A 12,007-nucleotide genomic window follows, 5' to 3' on the forward strand; every position below is an offset into this window, starting at 1 on the left:
AAAAAAAAAAAAAAAAAAAAAAAAAAAAAAGATACATAGAAAAGCAAACACTATCCTAAATATTGGTACTTAATTAAAAGATAAAAGTAATCATTTCATAATGAAGAATTCCTCTTTATAGATGAATCTAGCTATTAAACATAGAAAGAATAATGAAACTGGAAAATTGTTTTCACATTTTTGTACGCAGTGATCATCAGCACATAGTAAACTATCGTGAGAAAAAGGCTGAGGGGATTTAGCCACAGCATGACAGTACCTGAGCCAGCCTCAGCGTCCCGACAGAAGTGGGATCAGACAGGCGTGTCCTGACATGGGGAGCTACGATGCACCCCCTTGAAAAGACTCTTGCACAAAAACAGAACTAGAATCAGGTCTCTGCATCTAACTTCTAAGTTTAGAGGAAATGCCAGGGAAACCAATACAGTTACACAACCTAAAATAATACAAGTGAACAAACGCCGAATGTGGAATCTGGTTCCTTTGACAACCCATCTAGTTATTTCAGAAAATGATGGCATGAAAAAAAGAGGAGCAGGATGAAGGAGGGACAATTCTGGATTAAGAAACTGGCCATTAAATACAAGAGCCAACCCCCTGTGCCTCCTAACTGAGGCACCCATGTCAGTCTGAACATGCTGGGAGTCGTGTGACAGTAAGCAATGACTGTTGGATGTTTAGCTGATTGTGGGGCTATAAGAAAATAGCCTCATCTTTTAGAAAAGCCATTAGGAGTGAAAGAATAAGCTAGCAGTGATTTTCTCTAAAATACTACAGCACAGCAATAACCAAAGAAGGGGAGCCAGGCTGGCAAAATCATGCTGAATTAGTGGGACAGGCATGCGGGGGGTTTCATTGTACTGTCCTCTGTACTCTGTATAGCTCTGAAGAGCTTTGAAGACTTTTTTTTTTTTTTTTTTTGAGATGGAGTTTCACTCTTGTCATCTACACTGGAATGCAATGGCGCAATCTCAGCTCACTGCAACCTCTGCCTCCAGGGTTCAAGCAATTCTTCTGTCTTAGCCTCTGGAGCAGCTGGGATTACAGGCGCCTGCCACCACACCCAGCTAATTTTTGTATTTTTAGTAGAGACAGGGTTTCACCACATTGATCAAGCTGGTGTCAAACTCCTAACCTCAGATGATCCGCCCGCCTCGGTCTCCCAAAGTGCTGGGATTACAGGTAAGAGCCACCACATGCATTCATGAAAACTTTCAAAATAAACATTTTTTTTAAAAATTATAAAACCTAAAAAGCAGGAAAAGCTTCTTGTGAGAGCGATTACACTGCACACTTGAGCGGAGTGGCATTTCCCGTGGATCCTATGCGCTTTCTCCACGGGAGCACCATCCACACTGATATGAACATGGAAGACCTCCAGCCACTTCTGAGATGGAGATGCTACTCCAATTGAAAGACAAGAGACTGAGAGACTTAAAGTAAATTAACCAGTAACAGATCAATTCTACTATATCAAATTGATACAACTCCATGCTCCTATGGGCCATCAGATGTGGCATCTTCCTGGATAAGAGAAGAAACCCAGACAAAGCCTAAACTGCTCAGATTTTCATTTTTCAGGATTAAAGAGAACAGAGGTTCTCAGGCTGTGCCCTTCTAACAGCTTCTGAACCATATCTGATGCTGGCAGGAGCCTGGGCTGCAGGTACAGTTTCCTCTGCTCCGGACGCACTCCTCCAGGCTCTGGCATGCTCGCTCGATCTAGGGCACTTGTAATTTTGTAGCTTCACTGGGGAAAAATATATGTTTTTGTTTCCTGATCTGGTTCAATGAAAATGGAAATACTTTCATACACTTATAATAAATACTTAACAATTTTTAAAATACTAGACCTTTTTTTCTCTTTAAAGTATATGAATCCAAATTTTTTTTCAAGTATCAAAATGTCCTGGAAGAAAAACTGCAAATAATGCTTTTGGTTGGTTTGTGTTTCCTCATTGAAAATATTCAATCTACAGCTAAGTTTTACAAAAGCGAGTCCTTTGAAGTCAGAGAGGAGAGCGGGCCTGGCTGGACTCCCATTTATTCTGTGCTGCTACCTTGGGGAGGCCATTCAGGCCCTCACCGGGCAGAGGCCGGTGTGCAGGTGTCTCTTCTCCACGCGGCCCGATATGGATCTAAAGGCCACGACTCACAGCATCTGAGCAGCGTTCACCAAGCCACGTGTTTAGGGTTTGACTTCTTTCTTGTTATTCACTAATGATGAGAATGAACAGAGCCAAGAAGGTCTGTCGTTAATGAAAACAGTGCTAGAGATTTAGACAAGTGGCCAACCAAAGGCATCCAGGAGAGTCTCGCACAGGGCTGGGCTGGTCTGGTCCCTGCACCACAAACCAAAACCACTCCCCAGGACAGGCCTAGGGGAAGCCACATGGCCTGCTATGGGCAGAAGGTCCCTCCTGCACCAAGGTGACCGAGGGCAGGCTATGCACAGCCCTGCCATCCCCGGCCCGAGTGCCCTCCAAGGACTGCTGACGAGTTCTAAACCACAGACAAGAAATAAATATTCAGATTGTGTGCTCTACATGTGTCCATCGGCAGTCACAGAGGATCCACAGGGAAGGAGGAGGCCTTCAGGCTGTCACAGCCACCAGCTGTAGGAAGTGGCCAGGTTCTAGGAGGGCAGCTCACCCGCTGGAGGGAGGCGCTTTGGCCCCTTTCGTCATGTTCCCAGGTAGGGTCGAGCTCATGCGATTGGACTGACTTCTGTGCGCACAGTATCAAGAAAGAGAGCTCCTCCTAAGCACAGAACCCAGGACCACTCTCTTTTTGTTGAAGAAAGATAAAAGACACCTGCAACTTCTTTCTCCTCTTCACAGAGGAGGTGCAAAAAGTCCATGTTTAGGTAAGAATTACGGATAATCTAAGAATATCTCTCTGTGGGGGGAAACTGGATTTTCTATTACCTAAAACGCTATGACCACAAGTCAGGATTATTCCCACTCTGGGAGAGAGAAGAGCAAGACAGAGGAAGAAGGAAAGAAAAAGGGCGGAAGTGAGGAAGAGAGAAGGTAGGAGAGAGAGAAGACGGGGAGAGAAAAGGAGAGGGTGAGGCCAGGAGGAGAGGGGAAGGATGAGAAGATGACGGGGAGGAAGACAGGGAGGCTCGCTGCCTGAAGCTGATGACCATGCTTAAGCCGAGGACAGGGAAGCGCTGTGTGCAACCCAATCAAGGTTTCAACACCCCAAGGCCGAGAGAAAGCTGTGCTGGCTTCCTTCTGTTCTGCTCAGCACTTGCTGTGCTCTGCTTCTGCCACGTGAGCTGCCTGCTCTACAGTTTCCAACATCAGGGCCCAGGGCTGAGCATCCCCCAGCCTCCCAGGGACGATCCAATTCCAGCCTCCAGGACCCTCGCTCCCTCCCAGTCCCTTGTCCTGGTGTAGAGGGTGGGGGTGCGGGTGAGGCCACAGGACCTAAGCAGGGCAGAGACAAGAGAGCACCGGTGCTATAGAGGAAACCAAGGCTCCCACAGGCAGCTGGGTGCCAGCCATGGGAAACTCACGTCGATGGCGTCCCTCTCGAAGATGCGCAGCTGCAGGAAGAGCTCCAGCTTGATCTTGCGCTCCTGGAAGAGCTCCTCCATCTGCGACTGCGCCTCGTCCAGCTGCTGCAGCACCGTCTCGATGTGGTTGATGGAGCTGTTGTGGGGGGTCTTGTTACTGGAGATGGCAGAGTCCCTGTGAGAGCACACAGACGAACAGGAATTGGATGAGAAAGTCACATTGTTAGATACCAGATCCGGCCACGCAAATCTTCACGGGAAGAGCGCTGGCAGGAAGCTGCACTGCTTGTCTCAGAAAATGGAATGGGCTACTCCCCTGCCAAACACTATTAGGCTTCCTCCTCGGAGCAACGCTGCCGAATCTGAGGATACACTGAAGCATTTCTCTGGCATTTTCTGAAGTCACTCTGTAAGAAGGCTGATAATTATAGAAAATTACTTTAGAGTTGTATTTTTAGCCACTTTTCTCCTTAAGTAAAAAATGGATAATACCTGGTTAGCATAAGTGACAGACTCATATTGGACATGAGAGGTTAACCTCCAATACAATCAATTAAGCCTTTATTAAGTAACTACTGCCTGCCTCTCTCAGCAAAGCACACTTCATGTAAAGTTATCAGTTAACAATTTGATAAATTGTCCTGAGTCATACAGTAGGGGGCTAAATGTCCCCCTGACCCAATAAAAAAAATATTTGCTTCCTGAGGAAACAAAAACCAATCCTGGCTCTGCCCCCACATCCTACTTTGAGGAGCACTTGGGGGTGGGGGTCCGCCCCATCCCAGCCTGACTGAACCTCGATGCTGTGCCCGAGACTGGCCTGAGGGCACGATCCTCAGAGGCTCACGTTCATCTTGTTTATAAAGAAGTGTCAATAATTACTAGGTGGGTGTTAAGAGAAAATATTAAAATTAAACTCTGTGGTTTATGAGTCAATGCTATAACGAAAATTATTATGAAGTTAAACTGTAAGGGAGGGAGAGAAGAAAAGAGAGGAGACCCGTTTCTCTCTTTTGCCTTCACAGACGCCACTTGCTGCTCTGCACTCGGCTGGACAGAGAATCAGAGCTGATCGCTCACAAGAGCGAAAGGGGCAGGGGAGTCACAGGCAGGGTTCCAGAGTCTGTTCCGACCAGGAGAGGGGCGAGGCGCACCTGAGCTGCTGGATGAGGTCCTCCCCTTCCTTGATCACGTTGACGGTCACCTGCAGGGTGGTCTGCTGCTGCTGGCCGAAGCGCTTGATGAGGTCCTGCACGGCCTCCACTGACTCGGCATACACGTCGTCCAGCAGCTCCTTCTGCAGCTCCTCCAGCCACGTCCACAGCTGGGGAAGGGAAGACGCGGGTGAGGCCGCCGGCCTGGCTGCACCACCAGGTGGGCCACCCGGTGTCCAAAGGGCCCCGGTGGACGGTGTGTGACTTGCCCTGGGAGGGGACGGGTGACAGACTGCTCCCAGAGGAAAGGAAGGAAGGACAGGAGGGAGGGGCATCCAGTCACACTGCCAGTGAACACACACACAACAAAAGCAGCATGCCATGCTGCAGGGAGGAAAATAAACAGACGCCGGCGGGCAGCACCGTCACAAAAGAGAAGAAGGAAAGGGAAGGGAAGCTGCTCCTTCCCATTCTCCTGAGGCTCAATCCGGAGTGGGGTGGAAATAAGAAAAGACCCTCAGTCCGCAGACACATCTGCTGACATAAGACGCCTTCTCTGACGTGTCTCGGGCTCTCACTTAGCAAACGGTCACTTCTGTTTCAATTTTTCATTATTAAACTACCGATTTCCCCCGGAAAAAATGCAACAGAAGGAAGCGTGCAATGTGGTGAAATGAATTCGCCACTGAGCCTGGTCGGGGACCAGGGTGTGGAGCGATGGAGGTGATTACACCAGCCCAGGCCTCACAGTCAGGCCGCCAACAGTTCAGGCCTTCGCCGGGAGGAGCGTGTATGCTGAAAAGACACAGGCTCCTCCACTGCCACCACCATAAAACAGGTTGCTGGAGATCGAGATGAGCAAAGACACCCTGGAACGAGAGCGGCAGGAATGACTTTAGGTCTGGTGGGAGCCGGGGAGCAGAGCCTACTTCCTGGAAGCCCATTAACTCCTGCCAATCTCTGGGGTACTATTCAGAGAACTGAAAAAGACAATTAATTACACTAAGTGGGCCCTGGTGGCTTGGCAGTGGTTTGCATGTGGAGAAAATGCTTTCAGCCTCCTCAGGGACTAAGAGTCAGCTCACACATCTTCTGCATGTCTAGTGAGGACAGCTGGCTCAGTTGGCGAGACAGGGCAAGCTGGGGGACCTCCTGCATGACACTCTGTCCAACGCCTGCTGCCTCCAGGCTAAGTCAAAACTGTCCTTGCAGAATGAAACTGTGTGTGCATGTGGTCTTGTTTCCAAGCCAAGCTTTTCACAAAACAGCTTTATTGAGGACTAACTGACATACCATAAGCTGTACAAATTTAAAGTGTCCAGTGTGAGTTCTGACATTTGTCTACGTCCAGTTCACCGTGAGTGACCCTCTCCCTCACCTCAAAACGGCTGACACCCTCTGTCACGCTCCCTCCCTGCACTCATCTGCTCTCAGACGCTGGAGATTAGTTTGCATTTTCTAAAATAATTTCTAGAACTGGAATGGGACAATATGCACTCTCTCTCTCTCTCTTTTTTTTTTTTTGGTCTAGCTTCTTTCATTCATCATAATTACCCTGAGATTCATCCGCACTACTGTGTGTATCAAGGGTTCATTCCTTTTTGCTGTTGAGTAACAGTCTCCTGTATGTATAAAGCCATAATTTATTCCTTCATCTGCTGGGGGACATCTGGGTTATTTCCAGTTTGCAGCCATTACAAATAACGCACCTATAAACATTTGGGCACAGTCTCTGTATGAACTTATGATTTCCTTTCATTTAGAGAAATACCTAGGTGTGGAGCGGCTGGATCACACGGTAGGTGTATCTTTAACTTCTTAAGAAACTGCCAAACTTTTCCAAAGTGATGTATCATTTTTACCTTCCCACCAGTAGTGTATGAGAGTTTCAGTTCCTCCACATCCTCACCAAAAACTGATACAGTAAGTCTTTTTAACTTTAGCCATCGAAATGAGTGGTGTATCTCACTATGGTTTCAATTTGCAATTCCTTAATTATTAATGATGGCAAATCCAAGCCGAGCTTTTAAGTGTGCTTTTGCTGTCACACATATCTTTAAAACCATACTATTTCCAGATGACTTTGTTTCTCTCACATATGCACAAAGAAACTGAATTCCATTTTTTACATAGAAAATCTTGGTGCCAATTCCATGCTACAATGCATTCACTGAGCAATATTTACATACATAAAACATACTTTTGTTGTTACTTGCAGGTCAATACACATTTACCATATAGCAGGCCAATTTTAAAATAAGAAAACTGCTGGCAAAAAGTCATTTTTCAGTCCTGTTACCCAGGGTCCTGAGAATTAATTTTACTGAAAATATTAAAGTAAATAAAACACTTGTTAACCTTTCTCATATTTATCTACCTATTTTTTTGTGTATAAGTTATTAAATTTCATACAATTCAAGAATCTTTTTTTTTTTTTTTTTTTGAGACGGAGTTTCGCTTTTTTTACCCAGGCTGGAGGGCAATGGCGCCATCTCGGCTCCCCGCAACCTCCGCCTCCTGGGTTCAGGTAATTCTCCTGCCTCAGCCTCCTGAGTAGCTGGGATTAGAGGCACGCACCACCATGCCCAGCTAATTTTTTGTATTTTTAGTAGAGACGGGGTTTTACCGTGTTGACCAGGATGGTCTGGATCTCTTGACCTCGTGATCCACCCGCCTCGGCCTCCCAAAGTGCTGGGATTACAGGCTTGAGCCACCGCGCCCGGCCCAATTCAAGAATCTTAATCAATGGAGATGTAGAGAAAGGCTAGTTCAAATTTTTCATTTTATAGATTAAGGAAGAGAAGCCGCAGGTGATGAAGTACCATGCCCAGAAGCTGGTATTGGAAAGAATACTCAGCCACACTTGGCATCAATATTTAATTCCACATGAAAACGCCACTCACCAGTTCACCAAATTAGAACTGACGCTCTACACCATCCCTAAAGGGTCTATAATCAATAAGATGCTCTCTTGCTCTTTTCCTCTAAATTCTCATGAACATGGCAGCTGCATTTATAAATAGGAAAGATGACAGCATGAAGGAATTTTCCAATTTGCACTAACATTTCCCATGAAAAACATTCTAAGTTGCTAAGTCACATGGTATAGTAGTAACAGTATCGGAAGATTGAGTAAGGCAATCTGGATTTCGGAAATGCTTTACAAAGCATTAGCTGTATGACCTAAGAGATCACTTAATTTCTCAGAGACTCAGTTTGCTAAAACAGGGATCCTAGGAATACCAATGCCACCTAAAGGAGTCACTGTGGGGCACAGATGAAAGAGGATGCAGCGGAGGGCATCACGTCAACAGCAACCCTCTGGACAAAATTATTACCCTGGTTATAATGATGGACTTGAATTAACTGAACAGGCAAATCTTGCTCAAAGAAACCAAGTACAGTATGTGTCACCTTGGCTGCACTGAGCTAAAACTAACCATTTACCAGAACAAGGCTGTAACGTTTCATGAAAGAGTCAAAATATTTTATCAAAAACATCCACGACATGATCTAAGCCATGGACTTTTCTACGACAGATGGTAACCTGCCCTCCACATGCAGGTGATGGGGTGGGGCAGGTAACTGGCCACACGTGGAAGGTGTCCACTGCTTTCATTCGCATGCAGCCACTGCAGCCTCCCACCCTCCGATTCCTCTCCTCAGATGACACTGGTGAAAAAGTGGTGCTGTGCAGCTGCATTTATTCTGCTCACCAAGAAAATAAGCCATTTATTTCACTTCTTTCTCTCAAAATCTCAACTCTATCTTCTGCCTGAATATATCTGCTTCACTGAAGCTGCCCCAACCCTTGTCACTGTACCATGGGACCTAGGAAATGGAGTATCCCCGGGTTTCCTGCCTGTGATCAACTACAGTACTTATTAATGAATTAAAAATGGAGAACACTTAAGGAATAAACAGGGCACTCTGCATAGTAGACTAGTTATTCAGTCCCACTGCTAAGATGTTAGCAATTGTGCTGCCTTTGTACTTTATGTTCAAACTTTCAGCAGAAGGGAGTGATTTAAGCAAATGTACATCTGAAAAAGGTCCTCAGATAACAGGTGGCACTCTACAATCCTGCAGCACATTGCTCTTCTCTCACTCCAATCAAATTGGAAGAAGTATAGCTGAGAATAAAGGTAAAGGAGCCAACTTTGACCCAAATAATGACGCTGCAGCAGGAGGGCTTCGGCTCAGTGACAAGCTGGCCTCTGGGCACTGGGAAACCAGGTCCCCTGCTGGCAGGAGCCAATGGTGACCTCTGGCTGTAGTTGCACTCCCTTTTAGCCAGGTTCTTATACCACTAATAGAAATTAGTATCTCTTCTTTTAAATCTGTTGAGAAAACAAAAACACTTTTTTTTTTTAAAGCCTACTAGAAAACATAGCAAAATCAACAAAACAGAACAAAACTGAGGCAGCAGTGGAGAACCTGCATATCCTAGACAGGACACATCTTGTAACAGGGCCCTGAAATACAGGTGTCCCAATCACCCTCCCAGCCCTGCTCAGACAGTAGGGGTCGGCCCCCCAGCACCGCTGGGCCCTATCCCTGAAGCCCTGCCAGCTGAGGCTCAGGGCTGTCTGGGCTCCGAACTAGGAGATGAGCAGCCTGTCCCCTGACTCACTGTAAGGCTTCACTCAAGGACCCAACTTGTGGGATGGGAATGGGGGCACGCTGCCTGTTTGGGTGGGGACCTCTGCAGAATTCCTCTTCTCCAGCAAATACTACCAAAAATACCATTTAAGATACAAAACCATTTTAACAAGTCTCATTTTTATACTCTGGCAAAGAGAAGATCAAAAATGACTCAGAACTGGCCAGGTGCACAATGCACAGCTGTGCGTCTACACAATTCCACTGCAACAGCCCAAGAGCTACTAGTGCGTCTTCCATAAATGATCATTAAAATCAAACACTTCTCATAAGAGATAATAGAAAATAATGACTAAGAGGGTAGATTGCGAAGCCAGATTGCTTGGGTTCAGACACTGACTGAACAATTCCTAGGGTGTAACCTTTGGAAAGTTACCTGGATCCAGTTCTGTTTTCTCAACTATAAAATGGGCACGGTAATAATACCTGACTCAAAAAGTCGCTTGGGGCTGGGTATGGTGGCTCATGCCTGTATTTCTCAGCACTTTGAGAGTCGAGGCGGGAAGATCACGTGAGGTCACGAGTTTGAGACCAGCCTGGCCAACATGGTGAAACCCTGTCTCTACTAAAGACACAAAAATTAGCAGGGTGTGGTGGTGCACACATGTAGTCCCAGCTACTTGGTAGCCTGAGGCAGGAGAATCGCTTGAACTGGGAGGCAAGAGGGTGCGGTGAGCTGAGGTCATGCCACTGCACTCCAGTCTGGGTGACTCCGTCTCAAAAAAAAAGCTGCTTGGAAGATTCAATGAGATGACAATACGGAGCGAAGAAAAGTAAGTAAACTCTAGCCACTATTTTTTTTTTTTTTTTAAGAAAAACTCTTCTCATAACAAGAAAAATCATAGTTTTAAAATTGTCTTTCTCTAGACATTTTTCAAAACACATTCAGGTTTCTACCAATTGTTGAAAATATGTCACTTGTCTAGTAAACTTAACGTCATCCCACATTTATAAATCTTCTTACTCCTAAAAATAGTACAGTATCAGGAAAACGTGCTGGAATTAGTCTGTTAGAGACTATAGAAATCACTTCCTCTCAATTCGAGGGGAAGCGCCATGAATCTTTAGGGGTCAAACATTTTCCCTTCCACCTGGTAGTTTAAAAAAAAAAACCGCTAGTGCACTCCCCCCAACATCCTGGATATTTCACCACGTGCTGGATGCGCTCACCCTCCTGCTGGCTGGTGAAACCAGTGAAGAGCCACAGGTGCTGAAGAGAGCCCGAAGGAACTGATCCTCGGACCATGAAGTTGAAAAAGGACAAACTAAATGAAGCAAACAGAGCAAGGCTACATTTTAACCATTTAAAATATTTGCCCCTTTGGAATTTTTCTGTCTGGTCCTACAGGAAATATTCTCATTCAATTTGGAAAAAAAAGTCTTAGATAAAGGTCATTTTTAATGTCAGTTGGGGATGAATGGACATGTATCATAATTAAACATCATTCAAGGAAAGTCTGTTTTTAAGCTTTTAAAATGGTACATATGATGCCTAAAATATCCCTGAATAAAGAAATGAGAAAAAAAACCTTTAGGATGTCTATCAAAGTCTTAGCATAAACTTTCTAAGAGAAAAAGGTGTACTTCTGGGCATGCTGCAAATTTATGATAAGAAGATAAATCTTTGCCCAACATTCAAGAGAATAGCTGTGTCCTAAGGAAGTTCACAGCAATCTGGATACTACTGAGAACCACGGGCAGGTCTGGCAGCCGCAGGGTTAGGCAAGGCTGCCCCCTGGAGGCCATCAGAGCTATTGCTGACTGTTTCTAGGGCTGAGAAGCCCAGCAGAGTGCTGGGTGGAAGAGGACCTGAACTCGGCCCACAAGTGGACTGCAGGTGTGAATAGGACCTGGTTCATGGACCAGGATCCACACAGAAGGATGACTAGGAAGGGATGTGGAGTTCTATGGTGAAAACTCGAGTGATTAAGATGTGGGAAGCCTCCCACTGGCCTCTATGGGCCCTGTAGCTCTGCTGAAAGAAATCCCCTGAAAAGTTGGCTTTGAGATGAAAAGGCCCCCTCCTCACTACCTGGAAAGAGAGACCCTGCCACAGAGGGCTCCTAGAGGACCTCGTTGGGCTGAGGGACCCTGGAAAAGGACCAAGCCTCCAGTTAAGTGCAAAGTAGGATCAGGGCCCTAAGAGCTGGGAATTGTTGCAACTGCAAGCCCTCTGTGCTCCCCAAGGGGCTATGAGCTGAGGCAGTTTGAGCCCAGGCTATAATCGGTGTCCGTCTGGACATGGGGTACGGAAGGAGGGGCCCAACACATCTGCTGGGGTCCTTATCCCATGTGTGGCCTTGGGAAATTCCTGGAGCATTCTATCTGCAGTTTTCTCCTGTATGAAATGAAATCATGTTACTATATGCATCTTCCCTAACTGTGAGAATCCACATGTGATGCATTCAACTTCTATAAGCACTTGGTGAATGGAAGCTGTTGCCATTGGTATCTGTTTCCATACTCTTGTTTTTGACAAAGACAATCACCTGAGTACTTGTGGGAATGGGCAAGCCACACGGCCAGCAGGGGAAGTATGAAAGCCACAGCTTCCCAGAGCCGCTGCAGGTCAGAAGCAGAAGTAGGAGTTTCAATGGCAACTTGCAGGTGGAATCTCAGGGGGCAGCCACTCTGCACATAAAATGTGATTCAGTCTCAGTATAAAAAC

The 12,007-nt window shown here is 46.1% G+C and overlaps 1 protein-coding gene across 6 annotated transcripts in view; it reads right to left on the reverse strand.

Annotated features, from left to right (window-relative positions):
* Positions 1-12,007, reverse strand: part of TRIO (trio Rho guanine nucleotide exchange factor) — a 368,044-nt gene that overhangs the window by 145,792 nt on the left and 210,245 nt on the right. For all 6 annotated transcript variants that reach the window (XM_032279085.1, XM_032279087.1, XM_032279088.1 and 3 more), the window contains exons 12-13: positions 4,678-4,847; positions 3,524-3,698 (exon numbers count right to left, since the gene is read on the reverse strand). In XM_032279085.1, the coding sequence (XP_032134976.1) occupies positions 3,524-3,698; positions 4,678-4,847 (345 nt within the window). The remainder of the gene's footprint in view (positions 1-3,523; positions 3,699-4,677; positions 4,848-12,007) is intronic.

Source organism: Sapajus apella, unplaced genomic scaffold (genome assembly GCF_009761245.1).
Source record: "Sapajus apella isolate SASKATOON/1434 unplaced genomic scaffold, GSC_monkey_1.0 scaffold11, whole genome shotgun sequence".
Classification (NCBI taxonomy): Eukaryota; Metazoa; Chordata; class Mammalia; order Primates; family Cebidae; genus Sapajus; species Sapajus apella.